The 19,516-nt window shown below is 51.0% G+C and overlaps 5 protein-coding genes across 5 annotated transcripts; 3 read left to right on the forward strand and 2 right to left on the reverse strand.

The window, feature by feature from the left end:
* Window positions 1–161: 161 nt before the first annotated feature.
* Window positions 162–1,887, reverse strand: ACO1O0_007406 (SprT-like family-domain-containing protein; the record flags this gene model as incomplete). Its single annotated transcript, XM_083196779.1, is given in 2 exon segments — window positions 162–1,866; window positions 1,883–1,887. The coding sequence occupies 2 exon segments, from the start codon at window positions 1,885–1,887 to the stop codon at window positions 162–164; spliced, it is 1,710 nt and encodes a 569-aa protein (XP_083047987.1).
* A 3,116-nt stretch (window positions 1,888–5,003) lies between these two features.
* FKS1 (1,3-beta-glucan synthase) lies at window positions 5,004–10,943 on the forward strand (the record flags this gene model as incomplete). The annotated part of the gene is made up of 3 exons (XM_083196780.1): window positions 5,004–5,212; window positions 5,271–10,550; window positions 10,610–10,943. 3 exons carry the CDS (start codon window positions 5,004–5,006, stop codon window positions 10,941–10,943), a joined length of 5,823 nt encoding a protein of 1,940 aa, XP_083047988.1.
* A 790-nt stretch (window positions 10,944–11,733) lies between these two features.
* LCB1 (serine C-palmitoyltransferase LCB1) lies at window positions 11,734–13,536 on the forward strand (the record flags this gene model as incomplete). Its single annotated transcript, XM_083196781.1, has 4 exons — window positions 11,734–11,937; window positions 12,042–12,142; window positions 12,244–13,249; window positions 13,327–13,536. 4 exons carry the CDS (start codon window positions 11,734–11,736, stop codon window positions 13,534–13,536), a joined length of 1,521 nt encoding a protein of 506 aa, XP_083047989.1.
* A 1,169-nt stretch (window positions 13,537–14,705) lies between these two features.
* ACO1O0_007409 (glycoside hydrolase superfamily) lies at window positions 14,706–15,668 on the forward strand (the record flags this gene model as incomplete). The annotated part of the gene is made up of 1 exon (XM_083196782.1): window positions 14,706–15,668. The coding sequence occupies one exon, from the start codon at window positions 14,706–14,708 to the stop codon at window positions 15,666–15,668; it is 963 nt and encodes a 320-aa protein (XP_083047990.1).
* A 1,027-nt stretch (window positions 15,669–16,695) lies between these two features.
* On the reverse strand, window positions 16,696–17,751 carry ACO1O0_007410 (NYN domain-containing protein; the record flags this gene model as incomplete). Its single annotated transcript, XM_083196783.1, has 1 exon — window positions 16,696–17,751. One exon carries the CDS (start codon window positions 17,749–17,751, stop codon window positions 16,696–16,698), a length of 1,056 nt encoding a protein of 351 aa, XP_083047991.1.
* Between the last annotated feature and the right edge of the window lie 1,765 nt (window positions 17,752–19,516).

Consider the following 19,516-nt stretch of genomic DNA (forward strand, 5'->3'; position numbering starts at 1 on the left):
AACATAGAGTAGGTAGGAAGTTCGAAGTCTTGTGAACCGGAAGCACTGTAAAGGTCTTGAGGATGCTTTATGTGACCCTGACGCTTACATATTGCTTGCAATGCGATATATGATTACTATACAGGTTTCATCTAAGACCAAACGCCAAAACATTGTTGCCTCTATGCCGCACTCTCTAGCGTTAAATCAACCACCAGCGGCAATGCATGCTCTTCTACCTCCGTCTCAACAGTGGGTGGCTGCTTCTTGGAGGACTTTTCCGCCCATTTAGCTGCAACCATCCTCATGATATCTTTCTGGGGCCTGCCAGGATTCTCCTCCTTGACGACCCTCATCTGCTCCCTGACGAAAACCTGGTACTCGCTTGGCTTGCCTCCTCCGCGCGGCGCAGGCTTGGTCTGCCTGAGGGTGCCTTTGCAGCTACCACATCGATGTCTCTGCGGATCAATACTCCTCGAATGCCGCTTATGCTCGGTGCCACAAGCTGAACACTCCCAAACGTATTTGAACGCGATCTCATAAGTGTGTTTTGTCGTGACATCTACACCTTTGTCTCCAAAGGTACGTGAACATTTTCCTGCCCAAACCTTAAACTCCTTGCCATGAGGGTTGTTAGTGATCCCAGTGATCATAAAGTTGGCAAGATGACAAAACTCGTGGGCGAGAACGTTGAGCAGCCTATTCTCATCATCGATGACCTTCTCGGCAAGCTCGATAGAGGCGTGGTGCTTATATTTCACGTCTACCCCGGTACCATCGGGTTTGGTCGCACGGATGGTTTCGCGACGCCAATTCGCACGTCCGGCGGTTGTGTTGAGCGTTTTCGACCAGACCAGCTTCACACCACCACTTGACTCGGCAAGCTCAGCAATCTTCCCTCCCGTGATCCGAGCATCGAGCTGTCCCAAAAATTCTCGGGCGGTATCATGCTTCGCTGAGTCAAAAATCTTTCTTTCGTCTTTTCGGGGGCTCTTTTTACTGGGGCTTGTTGGCCTAGGCGGGAGGACGAGCTTCCGTGGAGAGTGGTGCTCATTCCACTCGTTCACGAAGTCTTGGTTCCAAAAGACATCCATACTCGGCCTGTGGGGGGTCTTAGGAATATGGCCTTGCTTGGTCGGCGAGGCTAATCCTTTTTGCTTTTCCGACTTCGATGGTGTTCGCGGGGGGTTTGTTTGGGAGAAAGCCATCGGCGGTTCATTTTCTTCGTCTGAGCCTTGGCCATGCTCAAGTCGCAGCTTAGAGAATTCACCGGCGAGGTCCAGAGAAGTGGTTGTATCCGCTGTTCCATCGAAGGATAGCCTCGTTCCTTCCAGAGATTTATCAGGCGAAGACGAGGTTATGGATTCTGCTTGTTGCTTGATTGAGTTTGGGTGGGCTTGATTGACCATTGAGTTGGTTTCCCGCGGCTTGAGAACATTGATAAAATTCCCCAATCTCCGGACCCGCGGCTTCGTCCTCTTCGCACGAGTAGTAAATGATGTTGTGTTCGTGTTGTTTCCAATTGACTGGGATGACTCGTCGGAGACGAAATCTGAACCAGACACGTCATTGTAGTTAGAAGAAGAGTCATCTTCTGCCGTGCGATATATGCTTGATCCGTCCGTATGCTTGTCGTCGTCGTTCGCCTCGACTTTTGAGGACCCCTGTACCACATTGATGCGATTATCGCAGATAGATGGGTTTGCTGTTTCCACCTTTGCGGTATATGTGTCTAGGTCATAGATGGACTGCTTCTTTGGCTGAAATGAGGGCCCGGATTTCAAGCGTCCAGATCCGGGGGTATGAGCTGTTAGGAGCTGGGCAATTCGGACGTCCGGCTGAAATTCTTGCTCTGAATCATCGTCTTCGGGTGCTGAGGGCTTGAATCTGGATCGCCTTGTACGGCATCCCCGAGCCGTCGGAGGCGGGGGAGAATCATGAAGTCCAAAAATTGACTCCTGGGCAAACATGTTGCCGAGTGTTTCAGCTCCATGTTCTCTCCGTTTTAGGGGACTCTTCCGCGGCGAGTCTTGAGGTATGCCTCCGCAAATGTTGCTGTTCTCTCCAGGAGTGCATCGTTGAAACAGGAGGTTGCCTTCGATTCGGGAGCTGCTTTCAAGGCGTCGAACCTTGCGACCAATAGACTTGGAAGGAGATTTTGGAACGAGGTTCTTCCTAGGTGACCCTTTCAATGTCAGGGTTGGCTTTAGCTGCCTTTGAGACGGTCTTTTTAGCAGCGTGCTGAGGTCGGGTAGCTCATCGTCGCTGGATGGCGAAAAATCAACAACCCTGGCCATAACAGAGGATAAGGCCAGAATGTTGACCTGCTAGGGACGGGTGGTAATCGGTGATTGAAGGAAACAGATTTCAGCCTCGGGTGTTGTTTCAGAAGAATGATGCAAAGCAAGATGTTAGAACGACTTGTTCACGGATGAGGGAGAGATTTGCTGTTACAGGCCAGCTGGGTATGCCTGAAGGTTGATGATGTTGATACCGCCCAATCGATTGATCTGTGAGTTGCCGTGGCAACTACCTGTACGTACTATGTAGATCCGTACATGGAACGCACTGTGCGCTCCCGAAGATTGGGTGGGCTCACGTGACTTCATGATTAGAAATTGGGATGGAGCTGAAGGCTGAACGCTGAGAGGGGTGAAGCCCGAAACGCAACGGCCTTGGATTGACGCCGTCATTAATGAGTTGTATTAGGGGTAGACCCTCTTATTATGTAGCATTAAGGAAGCCGAAGATTTGAATTGACAAGGAATGGCAGGATGGTGAGATTTGCAAATTAGAGAAGGATTGTGAGCCTCATTACGGATACTCAATGCGACTCCTGCGCTACCAGTGTTACCTGTCTGCTGTCAGAGGGCCCAACTGTGCGACCCTCCAGGAAAGGGACGGCAAATATTACATAGCAGAAAGTCATTTTGCAACCCATCCACAAATTGTGGTCGTAGGCGCAGCAGCACTGGTGTCAGTCTCCGGTCAACCGTTCGTCGGTAATACAGGTACTCGTACTCGTACCCCTTACAAGTGGTACGAGTACTCGTACTTAGTACTCTGACCTCAGACCTGTGGGCAAAACCTGGAATGGATCGGAAATCAACACGAACGCGGCCGCGATCGTATCCACCCGCCGCCCCCTGAACTTTGCATCCACCAGGCCTGCAGACCACCACCAAGGTGAGGCTTCCTATTCGTACATATTATTAGGTACCTACTTGGAGAGCCTTAGAACAAAAATCGGCTCCTTCGGGCTGGACTTTCGGGTGACAAGACAGTTGGCACTTAGCAGACACAACGTGGTTTGAGGATGATGGGGCAAGCCCACCTTGGCGTATTTCCTACCTACTAGTATCTATACTTTGTACTCGTACATAGTACTACGAGTACCTGGGATATTTGCACCACAAAAAGAAAAGCCTATGTGCAAAGTAATACTGGTAATAATGCGGGTAGTCCAATATACCTACGAGTAGGTATCCGGTATATACGGTGTGAGTTGGAGAGAGAGTTACGGGTTTATTTGGCTATACTCGTATGCATGATGGGTGCCTTCCGTCCTCTTCTCCGTGAGCACCGTCGCCCCCCACCGGGCAGTTAATAATACTGCTACTGGGTAATAATATTCGTACTAAGCACCAAGAAGCAACCAGCAGCAAGGTCGGTCTGGACTCGGCCAGCCGTGTGTTGTTCCTGGGCGGGTGGTGCTAGCCGTATCGTACTCGTAGTGGAGGTGGACGTGTGTACGTACAATCAAAGTACCACAACCCCTAAGATACGACAAGTGCTATGTTCTAATGTGTATCCTGCAGTACTTCTGTACCTACGAGTACTACTCGTAGTACGGATAATACTTAGTAATAGCCAACGCTTGGTGCTGGTGCCTCTTGGCTCCGCCCAGGGGCTTTTTCAACATTACCATTGAACCAATTATGTTCACCGCTGTTTGGTGTGTTTGCACTCATGCTGGAGTGCTGGCATGGCAGAGGCACACGCTGGAGGTTTCTTTTTTGCTTCTGGGCTTGATGTACTCCATACTTACTATGTGCTAGTATGTACTCCGTGCTCTTAGTATTCATGACCACTTTATCCGTACTTGGAGAGCCTTCCAGCACGCATTGCCCCACTCCGCATCCCTGCATTCTCAACTTGGATGTGCTTACTGTCCCTTCCGTTACCAGCAAGGACACTAAAAAGCACTGGTCTTTGTAGCCCTGTGGCCAACCTGGAACAACTCACTCTCAGTGAGGGAAAGGCCTGTGGAATTGAGAAGCAGGTACATAGGTACGTACCTACCAAAACGGCCACATCAGGGGGCTTGTGCTGTCCGCAGCCACCTCCTGGAACTGCATGTCCATCTTCTCAAGGACTGTCATTCCCCTTCTCTTCGTTTTTCTCACAGCCTGTCTCACGAAAAGGGAAGCGCCTGCGACCGCACGACGCCCTTGCCTTGGCCATTCGCTCGCTGCTCTCCTTCCTTTTTTCCTCTCTTTCTAACTCATCACGTTTGTCAATAAGCCATCGCCTTGTTCCTCGCGGTTGCTTTCGCGCCTCTTTGTATTCGCCTAGGCGGATTTGGACGCAACAGCCATCCCACCACCGAGCCCCTTTACCTTCCAAGTCTTAACGATCGCGACACTCTTTGGAACTTGACTATCTCTCGTTCACGCGACGCTCGTTCAACAAACCCTCTTCGCGTCACCGTTTGACGCGCTTTCCCCGGCAAACTACGTTGATTTCATCTTGCACCACATTCATCCAAAATCGATAGGCTGCGACCTCCTTGACACCGAATACATCCAAATCAACCGATTTTTCCATGAATAATCAAGGTACGCATCATCCAACCGCGATATTGTCTTTTGGATGGCGGCTTTTTTTTCTGTCTTTTTTTTTGTCTTTTTTTTCTTTTTTTTTCTTTTCGCTGTCATCATCGCCCGCTTCCATCTCTGTTCGTGGGGTATCGCCATACTTGTTCGGCTGACAATTTGAATCTCTCAGATACTACGACGTGAACAATGTCGGGATATCCAGGAGGGCCTGGACAGTACGACGACGGTTATGGCCACCAGGGAGGCAACCAGGGAGGCAACCAGGGCGCCAACCAGGGTGGCCATACCGACTCGTACTATCAAGATGATCAGTACTACGATCAGGGCCATGACAACCGAGGCCATGACAACCGGGGCCATGACAACCGGGGCCATGATGGCTATTACGATGAGTCGTGAGTTGAATTAGCGTTAAACGCCAACACGAACTGTGCTGACACCGAACTCTGCTAGTGGGTATTATAACGCTGATGCCAACAACCCGTATCATCAGGACGGTGGCTACTACGACGGCCAGGATCAATACCGAGACGACTACTACGAGGGCCAAGGAGGTGGTTACTACGATGAATACAATCAAGGCTATGGCGGTCAACGTGGCCGCCATGGGTCTGAAGAGGATTCGGAAACCTTTAGCGACTTCACCATGAGGTCTGATATGGCGCGAGCCGCCGAAATGGATTACTACGGCCGTGGGGACGAGCAGTACAACTATGGAGACCAGGGTGGAAGAGGATACCGTCCCCCATCTTCCCAGCTCTCCTACGGCGGGAACCGCTCATCCGGAGCATCAACCCCCAACTACGGCATGGATTATGCAAACGTGCTGCCAGCTGGCCAAAGATCTCGGGAGCCTTACCCTGCTTGGACTTCTGACGCCCAGATTCCTCTCTCTAAGGAGGAAATTGAGGACATCTTCATGGACCTGACCTCCAAGTTCGGCTTTCAGCGGGACAGTATGCGCAACATGTATGATCACTTCATGACTCTTTTGGATTCAAGAGCATCTCGCATGACCCCCAATCAAGCTCTCCTTTCCCTTCACGCCGACTACATCGGTGGTGAGAATGCCAACTACCGCAAATGGTACTTCGCTGCACACTTGGATCTCGATGACGAAATCGGCTTCGCCAATGCGAAAACCAAAGGAATGCGTCGAAAGAAGAAGAGCAAGAAGAAGAAGGACAAGGACACCAACGAAGAAGAGATGCTGCAAGACCTCGAGGGCGATGAGAGCTTGGAAGCTGCCGAATACCGCTGGAAGTCGAAGATGAACCGCATGTCGCAGCATGATCGGACGCGACAGATCGCTCTGTATCTCCTCTGCTGGGGAGAAGCCAATCAGGTCCGTTTCATGCCTGAATGCTTGGCCTTCATCTTCAAGTGCGCTCTCGACTACCTGGAATCCCCGGCTTGCCAGGGGCTGGTTGAGCCGGTAGATGAGTTCACCTTCTTGAACAACGTCATCACCCCGCTCTACCAGTACTGCCGCGATCAGGGATATGAGATCCTCAATGGGGTCTATGTCCGCCGGGAGCGGGATCATAAAGATATCATCGGCTACGATGACTGCAACCAGCTGTTCTGGTATCCCGAAGGCATTGAGCGTATTGTCCTCAATGACAAAACGAAACTTATTGACGTGGCTACTTCCGAACGATATCTCAAGTTTCAGGAAATCAACTGGAAGAAGTGCTTCTTCAAGACTTACAAGGAATCCCGCTCTTGGCTCCATCTCCTGGTCAACTTCAACCGCATCTGGATCATTCATTTGACCATGTTCTGGTTCTATACCTCCTACAATGCTCCGACACTGCTCCTGTTCAATACATACGAGCAAGAGGTTAATAACCAGCCGCCGGCGGCGGAGCAGTTTTCTTTCGTCGCTTTTGGCGGTGGCATTGCTTCCCTCATTCAGATCATTGCGACTCTGTCAGAATGGGCTTATGTTCCTCGGCGATGGGCTGGGGCACAGCACCTGACTAAGAGACTGCTGTTCTTGATTGGGGTTTTTGTGTTAAACATTGGCCCCGGTATCAAGGTGTTCGCTGTCCCAACCCCGATTGAGAACGGCCCGAACGTTGATCTCATCATTAGCATCATACACTTTATCATCGCGCTCATTACGTTCCTATTCTTTTCTGTTATGCCACTCGGCGGGCTTTTTGGAAGCTATCTTACTAAGAACTCGAGACGCTACGTGGCCAGCCAGACGTTCACTGCCAGCTGGCCGAGGCTTCGCGGCAGCGACATGGCCATGTCTTTTGGTCTGTGGGTAGTGGTTTTCGGCCTCAAGTTTGGCGAGTCATACGTATACGTGGCTTTGCCGTTCAGAGATTCGATTCGTTATCTTCATATCATGAATGTCGACAGTTGTGTAGGAGACCAACATCTCTTGGGAAATGACCTCTGCAAGTGGTTCCCGATCATCCTACTGGTCCTGATGGCATTCACCGATGTTATCTTCTTCTTCCTAGACACCTACCTGTTCTACGTCTTGTTGAACACGGTATTTTCCCTGGCAAGGTCATTCTATCTTGGAGCTTCCATTTGGACCCCGTGGCGAAATGTCTTCTCACGCCTTCCGAAAAGAATTTACTCCAAGATTCTGGCCACGACGGACATGGAAATTAAGTACAAGCCCAAGGTCCTCATTTCACAAATCTGGAACGCCATCGTCATTTCGATGTATCGCGAGCACCTGCTGGCCATTGACCACGTGCAGAAGCTCCTCTACCATCAGGTCCCGTCTGAGCAGGAGGGAAAGCGAACGCTTCGCGCGCCGACATTTTTTGTCTCTCAAGAAGATCACTCGTTCAAGACAGAGTTCTTCCCCAGCAACAGCGAGGCGGAGCGTCGGCTGTCCTTCTTCGCTCAATCGCTTTCCACGCCAATTCCGGAACCCTTACCGGTTGACAACATGCCAACTTTTACGGTCATGATCCCCCACTACAGTGAGAAGATTCTCCATTCTCTTCGTGAGATCATTCGTGAGGACGATCCTTACTCGCGTGTCACCCTTCTTGAGTATTTGAAACAGCTCCACCCACACGAATGGGACTGTTTTGTGAAGGACACGAAGATCCTCGCTGACGAGACAACCCAACTCAACGGAGAGTTTGAGAAGAACGAGAAAGACACGGCCAAGAGCAAGATTGACGACCTCCCTTTCTATTGTATCGGTTTCAAGTCCTCAGCCCCCGAGTACACATTGCGAACGCGCATCTGGGCATCGCTCCGCTCGCAGACTCTGTACCGTACCGTCTCTGGCTTCATGAACTATTCCCGTGCGATCAAACTTCTTTACCGCGTGGAGAACCCGGAAGTCGTTCAGATGTTTGGTGGCAACTCTGACAAGCTGGAGCGGGAGCTTGAGCGCATGGCTCGCCGCAAGTTCAAGCTTGTTGTCTCCATGCAGCGATACTCCAAGTTCAAGAAGGAGGAAATGGAGAATGCTGAATTTCTGCTCCGAGCGTACCCTGATCTCCAGATTGCCTATTTGGATGAAGAGCCTCCGGCGGCTGAGGGTGAGGAGCCACGCCTGTACTCCGCTCTCATTGACGGTCATTCGGAAATCATGGAGAACGGCATGCGTCGGCCCAAATTCCGTATTCAACTCTCAGGCAACCCTGTACTCGGTGACGGCAAATCTGACAATCAAAACCATGCTCTCATCTTCTACCGGGGTGAATACATTCAGCTCATCGATGCCAACCAGGACAACTATCTCGAGGAGTGTCTCAAAATCCGCAGTGTGTTGGCCGAATTTGAGGAGCTGAAGACGGACGACACGTCTCCCTATACGCCAGGCGTGAAGAGTGAAGTTCCGGCCCCTGTGGCTATCCTGGGTGCACGTGAATATATTTTCTCTGAGAATATTGGTATTCTTGGTGATATCGCGGCTGGAAAGGAACAAACCTTCGGTACTTTATTCGCCAGAACCATGGCACAGATTGGTGGCAAGCTTCACTACGGTCACCCGGATTTCCTCAACGGCATTTTCATGACAACGCGCGGCGGTGTCTCCAAGGCTCAGAAGGGCCTGCACCTTAACGAAGACATCTTCGCTGGCATGAACGCGCTTCTGCGAGGCGGGCGTATCAAACACTGCGAGTACTACCAGTGTGGCAAGGGTCGTGATTTGGGCTTTGGATCAATTCTCAACTTCACAACCAAGATTGGCACGGGTATGGGTGAGCAAATGCTGTCTCGCGAGTACTACTACTTGGGGACTCAGCTCCCTCTGGATCGCTTCCTCTCGTTTTACTATGCCCACGCGGGTTTTCACATCAACAACATGTTCATCATGCTTTCAGTGCAGATGTTCATGATTACTCTGCTCAACTTTGGTGCCCTGCGTCACGAGACGGTCAAGTGCGACTACAACCGGGATGTTCCCATCACCGATCCCCTCTTCCCGACAGGATGTGCCAACACGCCCGCAATCATGGACTGGGTATACCGCTGCATCATGTCCATTTTCTTCGTCTTCTTCCTGTCGTTCGTGCCCTTGATTGTTCAAGAACTCATGGAACGAGGATTCAAGCGTGCGGCGCTACGATTCGCAAAACAGTTGTGTTCGCTTTCGCCGTTCTTCGAAGTTTTTGTTACCCAGATCTACGCCAATTCCGTACAGCAGGATCTTTCCTTTGGTGGTGCGCGATACATTGGGACAGGTCGTGGCTTCGCCACATCTCGCATTCCCTTTGGGATACTTTACTCTCGTTTCGCGGGTCCATCAATCTACTTCGGCTCCCGACTGCTGATGATGCTCTTGTTTGGTACCTTGACGGTATGGCAAGCGGCTATGACGTACTTCTGGATCACTCTGCTCGGCCTCACAGTCTCACCCTTCCTGTACAACCCGCATCAGTTTGCATTTAGCGACTTCTTCATCGATTACCGCGACTTCTTGAGATGGCTGAGCCGAGGAAACTCTAGGACTCATGCCTCATCATGGATCTCGTTCTGCCGGCTGTCTCGTACTAGAATTACTGGTTACAAGCGGAAGGCTCTTGGTGACCCCTCTGGCAAGTTGTCCTCCGATGTGCCGAGGGCAGCTATTGCCAACATCTTCTTCGGCGAGATCTTGGCCCCACTCCTCTTTGCCGTTGTCACAGTGCTGCCATATCTCTTTATCAACGCGCAGACCGGCGTCCTGCCAAAGAACAATGGTGACGATGAGACACTCCCGACGGCATCGGCGATTCGCGTCGCGGCTGTGGCTTTTGCCCCTGTTGCAATCAATGCTGGATGCCTCGGCATCATGTTCTTTATGGCTTGTTTTATGGGCCCGTTGCTCTCCATGTGCTGTAAGAAGTTTGGAAGTGTCCTGGCAGGAATCGCACACGCAGTCGCTGTCATCGTTTTGCTCGTCTTCTTCGAGGCCATGTTCCTGCTCGAGAGCTTCAATTTCAAGAGAACTCTGTCTGGTATGATTGCGGTGGTGGCCCTCCAGAGGTTCCTGGTCAAACTCATCGTGTCGACTGCCCTCACCCGAGAAATGAAAACTGACCAGTCCAACATTGCGTTCTGGACTGGAAAATGGTACTCGATGGGATGGCATTCGATGTCACAGCCGGCACGAGAGTTCCTGTGCAAGATCACTGAACTCAGTATGTTTGCCGCCGACTTTATATTAGGACACTGGCTGCTGTTCATGATGTTGCCTTTTGTCACAATTCCGAAGATGGATATGCTCCACTCCATTATGCTATTTTGGCTTCGCCCAAGGTATGTTCCGTCATCCCCCATGCAGCAGCGACCTCTGTGCTAACTTGTTCCTCTCGCAGCCGACAGATTCGTCCACCAATCTACTCGATGAAGCAATCCAAGCTGAGGCGCCGACGAGTAACCCGGTTCGCCATACTGTATTATGTCCTATTCGTTGTCTTTATCGCGTTGATTGTGGGCCCTGCAGTTGCGGGCGACAAGATCAATGTGAAGAGTCTCCAGGATCAGTTTGGCGACAACCTGAGGATTGTCCAGCCCAATCATCAGAACCACAAGAACACCAATTCGTCGTCGCTTACGGGCACCGGAAATCCTGACTACACTGGCGTGTATGTCGTCGAGTCAGAATCTGATGGCGGAGGTAGGGCTACGGACAGGATCAGGCTCTTCTAAGAAGAGGCTAGATTGGAAACTCGGTGGATACGCAGCCTTACGAAAGCTGTGATGTATGTTATTAGTACATGTTCCAAGGGGTCTGCGGTGGTTGTCTTGTTGCTAGTAATTTACACCGCTTGCTACGCGATGGACGAGAGACGCATGGACATTAGGACGGAGACTCGAGTTTGGTTCGGTTTGATTTCCTTTTTCCTTTTTCATTCCATAGGGGGCAACAACAACAACAACAACAATAACAACAGAATAGACTTGTGATTATCAACTTAGAATGCTACCTATCTAGTACAGAATGAATGACAGTTGGCATAGGTAAGTAAAGGGACCTCGTGTCTCTAGTACGGCGGCTTCATAGCCCAATTTTATGATAATTACTAATAATAGCTGTCTCTCTACGAGTACAAGAGTATGGTTGCAGATTTTACTACTTACTAGTAGTACACTGGGGTCCGGATACCTATCTATTTCTCTGCAGTAACTGTACTTCGTACGGGGTATTACTACCTGTATCCGTATGAAGTACGTACCTAGTACACACAGTGCTACGGGGAGATGTGGCGCATGTGCTTGACGTGGCGCATGTGGCTTGCAGGTTCCCAGGGGCTCGAGTGGCTCCCAAGAGGCCGCGACGGACGACAATTCTCGTCAGCGACACAATTTCGGCGTCAACCCGTACCCCTGGACGCACCCGGCCTTACGAGTTCATTCTCCGTATTTTTTCGATCCCCGAGTACACAACGTACCCATCGGATTACCTAGGGGGATGGAGCTTGACGCATTGCAAGCCCGGATGGGCGACTTTCTCAACCAAGTGTCATCCAACTTCCGCAAGGTTCCTGGATCCGCGGTGCTCATGCGTTACATCCAATCCAGCTACCAGAATGACCCGGTGCGGTCGGCCATTGAACTCGTTCTCGTTCTGTTCTTCATCCGCTATCTCTTATCCCCGTCCTACTCTACGGACAAACAAAACTACGTCAAGCTGAGGGAAGATGTGCGTTTCCTCCAAGCTCTGCTTCTCGTTGCGCTCCTCCCTTCTATCACACTATTCTCCTTCTCCTTGCGATTTGAGATTTTGCTGACGTGAGCTATTATCAGGAAATTGACGAGCTTATCGACGACTGGGTCCCAGAGCCGCTGGTCTCGGAGCAAACCCCGGCAGAGGCTATTGAGACGGAGAGGATTCCTGTCATTGTTGGGTATGTGCAGCTTCTCAGTCTAACTCCACGTTCCTTTCTCCCATCTCCCTGTTTTCCCTTTTGCATAGGATTAGCTTTGCTAATTGCTGAGGCTGCGCTAGCCCTACCGGACCCAAGTCGAAGCTCTCCAACGGCCGCACCGTGACAAACCTTGCCTCGTATAATTTCTACAACTTCAACGCAAACGAGCAAATCAAGGAAAAAGCTGTGCAGACTCTCCGCACCTACGGTGTCGGGCCTTGCGGGCCACCACAGTTCTACGGCACGCAGGATGTACATGTCAAGACGGAAGCCGACATTGCCACGTACCTTGGTACCGAGGGCTGCATCGTCTATGCCCAGGCCTTCTCCACGATATCCAGTGTCATTCCATCATTCTGCAAGCGCGGAGACGTCATTGTGGCCGATCGTGCCGTCAACTACTCAATTCGCAAAGGCCTCGAAGCATCCAGGAGCAATGTCAAATGGTTCAACCATGGGGACATGGATGACTTGGAGAGGGTCATGAAGGGCGTTGCCAAGGAGCAGGCCAAGGCAAAGAAGCTCACCCGCAGATTCATCGTGACGGAGGGCCTTTTCGAAACAGTGGGTGATGCAGCCGATCTGCCCCGACTGATCGAGCTCAAAGAGAGATACAAATTCCGCCTCATCCTTGACGAGACATGGTCTTTCGGTGTCTTGGGGCGCACTGGCCGAGGCCTCACCGAAGCACAAAACGTGGACCCCCAGCAAGTGGACATGATTATCGGTTCCCTCGCGGGCCCGCTTTGCGCTGGAGGTGGCTTCTGTGCCGGGGCTAAGGATGTTATTGTGCACCAGCGTATCACGTCAACCGCATACACGTTTTCGGCGGCCCTGCCTGCCATGCTCGCCGTGACAGCGAGTGAGACTGTCAGTCTTCTGCAGTCGAATCCCGACATTCTTACGCAGTGCCGAGAAAACATCAAGGCGATGAGGGCGCAGCTAGATCCTCGCAGCGATTGGGTTGTGTGCACAAGCGCCCCGGAGAACCCCGTCATGTTGCTCGTGCTTAAGCCGGACGTTGTTAAGTCTCGGAAACTGGAAGTGGATGACCAAGAAAGAATTTTGATGGATTGCGTTGAGGAGGTGAGCACAGGCCCATGCAGCCTTCCCCGTCGAAGCAAAAACATGTTGTTTGCTCACCAGACTAACAAAACTCACAGACCCTTGCGAATGGCATCCTCATTTCTCGTCTGAAGACACAGCCTTTTGCCCACGCCATCAAGGCCAAGGATGGCAACTGGGTTGCACAACCCGCCCTAAAGGTGTGCATCACCACCGGCCTGTCCAAGAAGGATATCGAAAAGGCTGGGACAACGATTCGCCACGCTATTACCAAAGTCATGACGCGCAAGTCTAACAGCAAGTCGTAATAACTTGTCCTACCCAATGTTGGGTTTATCATGTGTGTGCTCTGGGCTATTAGCTGTATTATGATAGATGGACTATACTAGACAAGCCTAGGGAGTGCTGGGCAATGCATAGCTTTCCAAGACGCTTAGGCTTACGGCCCACGGTTACGCAGGCCAGCCTTGACGGGCACATAGGAGTATATGACTCAGGCTGCTTATATTACCACTACTAATTAATGTCTAATGGAACTACTGGTTGACTAGCTTGAGGACCAACTTATAATACTATGTAGGGGGTCATGGCCGACAGCTGCGATCAGGATCCTGCAGATCGGTCGTAGCCATCGTGGATTGCGGTCGTACGGTTGGCAACTGATGTCTTGCATCTGGTCTTAGCTTCTGAGCACAAGTCTGGAGCCCCAGACGGCAACCCATCCATTACATTCCAGGTGATGGATAGAAAGCATGGTTCCCGCAAGTCGCAACATTCCCAGCCCGGTTTGTTTGTTGACTTGATGGCTTGTTGCCCGTACCTAGGCCCACCCTTTGCAACTCCCACTGCTAGAGGCAATGAATAACGTCTGACAGCTCTTCAGAGGTACCTACACTACATATACCTGTCGTCCCCAGTCTTAGTATATATTGATTGTTAACAAGCGTTCCTTACACCAACCTACATATATGCCTCCTTAAGAACCTGTGGCTTCATCTGGTATTCCTAAGGCGCCTTGACCGTCCAAACGCCGTCCTCAGTCCCTACTGGCTTACTATCAGGATCCCCGATCCCCATTCAGTTATTGCCCTCTCTATTCGCTATTGCTAGTTTGTGACCTATTCAGTACGGTCCTCTATATTCTTTCTGCAACCTGAGGGTGCTTTTTTCTACATACTATAACCACCTACGGCCGGCGAAGATGGAGTTATCGCGGTGGCTACTATGCACACTCCCTCTAATCGCCCCAGGGTTTGGATATCCTAGAGGAGGTAGGCTAGGTCACTCCCATCCTAGGTTATTCCCACAATGTTGACATTTCACCCCAGAGAGGCGCAGTCCGGGTCCCCAGGAGTTGCACAACCTTGATCAGGAAATCACTGTCTACGATGCAAATGTGGCAGCGCCGACACGGGTCCCCGCAGAGGTCGTCTGGGTTGCGGATGGCGATGGCTCTCCAGTCCTTACCACCACCGAGATGATCATGGTGCTTCCAACAGACCCTCCGCATAGCCCTGAGACCGCCGCGACGCCAGACTGCCAGAAAACTACAGAGGGGGGGGAACAACATCAACAACGCCCGGACGCGGCCCCTGCCCAGGGATCAAACGGTCCAGATATGGGTGACGGCGCAAATCTATTTGGCATCTCCTACGCTCCCTATAGAGCCAACCACAACTGCAAGTCCGCCAAGGATATCATGGACGACTTTCAGAGTCTCAAGGGCGCCTACTCATTTGTGCGTATCTACGGCACCGACTGTGATCAGGTTCCCAAAGTCTACTCGGCAGCCAAGGACGCCAGGGTCAAAATGATGGTGGGCATCTGGGATATCCACTCGGTCAAAGAAGAAGCCGCCAAGATTGTCGACGGCGTCGGCGGTGACTGGGACATCGTGCACTCGGTGAGCGTCGGCAACGAGCTTGTTAATAATGGGCAGGCCACGCCGCAGCAGGTCACAGACTCTATGGACCAGGCCCGCCAGATACTTCGGAAAGCTGGATACACTGGGCCTGTGGTAACTGTCGATACCTTTATTGCGGTCAAGTCACACCCCGAGCTTTGCGAAAAGTCCGACTTCTGTGCCATCAATGCCCACCCCTTCTTTGACAGCACCATGGCTGCCAAGGATGCCGGAAAATGGCTGCAGAACACGGTGCAGAAAGTCAAGTCAGCCCTCTCGAAGCCGATGGAGGTCGTTATTACCGAGACTGGCTGGCCAACCGACGGAGCCGCCAATGGTTTGGCTGTCCCCGGCCTTGCGAACCAGAAGACGGCAATCAAGTCCATCGAGGACGCATTCTCCAAGCACCCTTACGATGTGGTCCTCTTCTCAGCCTTTAACGATATTTGGAAGGAAAAAAACATGAAAACCTTCAATGCTGACCAGCACTGGGGTATTGGAGGCGCCATTGCCAAGTCCGATCTGGCTTTAATCTGAATGGTGGTAGGACCTACCTAGACGTCTAGCTATATTGTATGCCGGGGAGGCTTAGGTTTTTTGCTGCTTTAATCCTACGGCATGGCCGGTTTCATTCTCCCGTATTTTCCCTCGTTCTTTTGTCAGTCTGCTACCTGGATATCCCGGTGAATGGAGTTTTACGGTAATGAGGTGGATGAAGTCTTGGTCACGGGGGACCTTTGTTAGATGTAATGATGAGGGATGGCCCTGTTCTGTTGAAACGCTCACAGAAAATAAGTAAGAGGGCAGAAGAAACGGATAATACAACTAGGCACTATGCCCTCCTGATCTGACCCATGGTATGCTACAATTCCGATTCACCTCAGTTCATACCTACTCCAAGTAGGCATTGATCATGCAACTTGAGATATCCAACTTCACATGGAACTTGAAATTAGGATTCGACGATTTTGAATTCATATCTAGGACTGGTGACGCCTCCCGAAACACGCGATGTGAAAGCATCCATGTCTCATGGGAAGCCCCTTCGTTGTGCAGACCGTTCGAATCCCCTCCCACAAAAGACGGAACCACTGACGTGAGAACCATAAACAAAAAATCGCTGCGTATAAGATGCATGCTGAACAAACACGTTTGCACATATAACCCCCCGTTATATACGCGGAGAAAATCATTTTTTCCCAATGTGGTCAAAGATATTCCCGTGACCGTATAAAACCACCCAAGTTTCCATATAATCAATTCCATTCCTGCTAAACATTAGAATGCTCTTCGCTAAAGCCAAGCCATCCCCTCGGGGAGATAAATAGGAAGTCGCTGGATTTCTCGTAAACCCGTCCAATCGTAACAATCGCTATGTATGCTCGTGGGCTTCGTAAAGCCGATATGCGAGGAAATGCTCCAAATGTATCGAAAAAGAGAACAGATGTAATAACACACCCGGTTGCTGCGGGTGAGATCTCGGGGTTATTTAGGTGTCATTTTATGTAGAGCCGAGAAAGGTCAAGCTCAACAGCGGACTATGAATGTAGACATAGTGGCATGGTCAATCCGTCTTAAGCCAAAGCTCATCCAAGAATGCGTCAAGTTCAATGAGGCGAAATCGATTCCCAATGCTCTCGTCGGCGGCCAATTCCCTCCAAAGAGAAGAGCAGCAGTTGCTCCAGCAGATCACTTCGACGTGCCAGCCCCACTTCAGAGCCCGAAGAGCGTACTTGTAGAACCCATCTGAGTATTGGGCAGGCTTTCCGTCGCCTGTGACCATGACCAATGTGCCTTTCTTTTCGGGATCGTCCATAAACACCTCGCCAATGCGGGTCTGGAGAGTTTCGTCGACTAGGTCCTCAACGTATCGAGTAGTTTTCGGTGAGGATATTCCGTGGTTAGACCAATCATTGGTCTCCTGGATGGGTTTCTTTTCTCGGACGTCGATCTTGTACTTCAGATTGCGTAGAGTTTCGATGAATGCCGGCGTAGGACGGCCAGGGAAGACGGAACACCCTGCCCTTAGCGTTCCAACTTTACGGTTGCGGATGATCATCTCCGTCAAGATCTCTAGGTCGAAGGTCGGGTTTGCCACAAAGCGAGCGGACAAGGGGATTCCGACTTCGGCTTTCATCGCGCTCAAGTAGCTGATGTGGATGTTGGACATGTCGAGAAAGACATGGATTCCATTCTCATGGATCTCTGGGCATGTCTCTTTGATGATGCCGTCGGTTCTAAAAACGGCCTTGAGCTGTTTTTTGCCACACTCGTCAAGAGCGGAGGGTAGGACGGATTCCGGGATAGGCCTTTCCTGTCCGTCCGGGTGTAACCGATAGTACAGAGTCGGGTTCTGTTGTTTGAGGTCGAGGTCGGTCCGGCTTGGTGAGCTTGAGGCGCTGGTTGCAGGGCTGGTAAAGGACAAAATAGAGTCGACATCAGAAGCAGGCACGTCAGATCCAGAGTCCCATGCCAATTCTGGTACATCGAGATAATTTTCGAGCTCGATGTTTTGTATTTTCTCCGACAGGGCGGGTGCCACTTTGTCTGTTTTCAGGGTCCAAACAGGTCCCTGGTGGCTGGGGTCCCTGATGAGCAGATTTCGGTCTAGGCAAAGCATTTTGAGACCACGTTTTTTTGTATCAGAGCCTATTGGCAATGCTGAAGGCTTCTGGGGCCTTCCAATAACGTCAAAGATTCGCGAAAAGTTTCCAAGGGCTACGTGGCTTTTCGTGTTATTCCGAGAAGGAGAGGCGGGATCGACTGTGTCGAAACACTTTGTGTGAGAAGTAGTAGGAGCGAAGACGCTGGAGGCGAGAGACGGATGCTGAGATTTCGATGATATCGATGGTAAACCCAAAGTAGAAAAGTCGCCAAGTCTAGGTGTGTTGGTTCTGGTAGAATGCGCTTGAATGAGCGTAGGATGCGAGGCTGGTCTGTTTTGGACGGAGGAATGGGGAGATGAAAAAAGAGAGTTACTTGAAGGCTCCATGGCGGAAATATGGGGATTTTATAATCGTCTTTCTTGAGCCTGGTTCCATGGAATCGACCCGAAGGGTTGACTGTGGCTGGATGTAATATGACTTGTGTGAAAGCTTCAGAGGATCATACTGAACGCCAAATGTCCAATATACTTCAAATCCGAAAGCTTACAACTGGTAAAAAGTAAAGTACCAGTTCATCCGGGTATGAGTGTTGTTGTTTTTGTTGTTGTTCTGTGCAGAGATGGTCGAAGTTTGTTGGGATTTGACGGCTCAGTGACAAAATGACAGAGCACCAATCCCAAATTGATGATGCCTTCTTCCCACTATTGACACAAGGGCTGATCTCAGAGTGTCTCCAGGCCAAATGGTTCAAACCGGAGGGCGAGCAAGATAGTGTGGGCCACGATGTATCCGTATAGTGGTGACGCCTTGTCCACCCAACCTTGAGTAGGATGGACTTGGGGTTATGGAAACAGTTGGCGACAAATTGAAGAAGGTCAAAAGGTGCAAGTGTGGAGGTACTGTAGGTGCTTCCAAAGTGCTGCCGATGGACTAATGCGCCGCCGGGATGGAAAGTGAGCTCAGCGTGAGCAGGTCAAGTAGGCAGTTGCCACGCCACCAAGAGGTTCGGGTTCGAGATGGTGTTGCCGGGGCCCGTGGATTCGGGATAGGACTTGAAAGACGCGGAGGCTCAAGTACTTTTCGAAATAATAGAGAACGGTGTTTCCGAAGCTTCAGAGTAGATAGGTTGAGTTGAGGAGTCACTAGAATCTGTGTGCCTAGTCAGCCACATTGGTTGGGATGAGTCGTGCATTCGGGCACAGTTTACGTAGTTCTGACAGTTTCGGCCAGGCGCTCGACGTTAGTGTAGACTCAGGCTGGCCCCTCAAATCTGATGCGATGATAAGAAACAAGAAAGTAAACGTGCCACGTAGTGGAAAGGAAGAGAAGTTGGTGACAGCACGGGCTTTGAGAGTCGAATGTGTCATCGCCTGGAGAAGACGAGAGGTGAGATGTAGTGACAGTGAGTTGCCAGCGAGTGCCAGTGAGTGCCAGTGAGTGGTGAGCATGACAAGGGGGCGACTATGTGTTCCCACCTTTATCCATCGTGGCCAATCATATCCTCCCAGGAGCCTCGATTGCTTCCACCAGGAACTCCATCGCATCCGAACTAAGATCTCCAGTAATATCCGTACTCCGTCCTCGTAGTTCTTTGATACTAATGCGTATCACATGGCCGCTCACATCACTCGAGCTGGTCGGGCGGTAGGTGCCATGGTTAGAATCAAATGATGAGACTCAGGGCTTTGTGTTCGGGACTTGGGGCCTTGGAACTTGGAGACGTGGAGACTTAGAGACTGGGGGACTGGGGGACTGGGGTGCCAGAAAAACAACAAACTT

Source organism: Amphichorda felina (assembly GCF_050947745.1).
Source record: "Amphichorda felina strain 45539 chromosome Unknown scaffold_7, whole genome shotgun sequence".
In the NCBI taxonomy this organism is placed as follows: domain Eukaryota; kingdom Fungi; phylum Ascomycota; class Sordariomycetes; order Hypocreales; family Bionectriaceae; genus Amphichorda; species Amphichorda felina.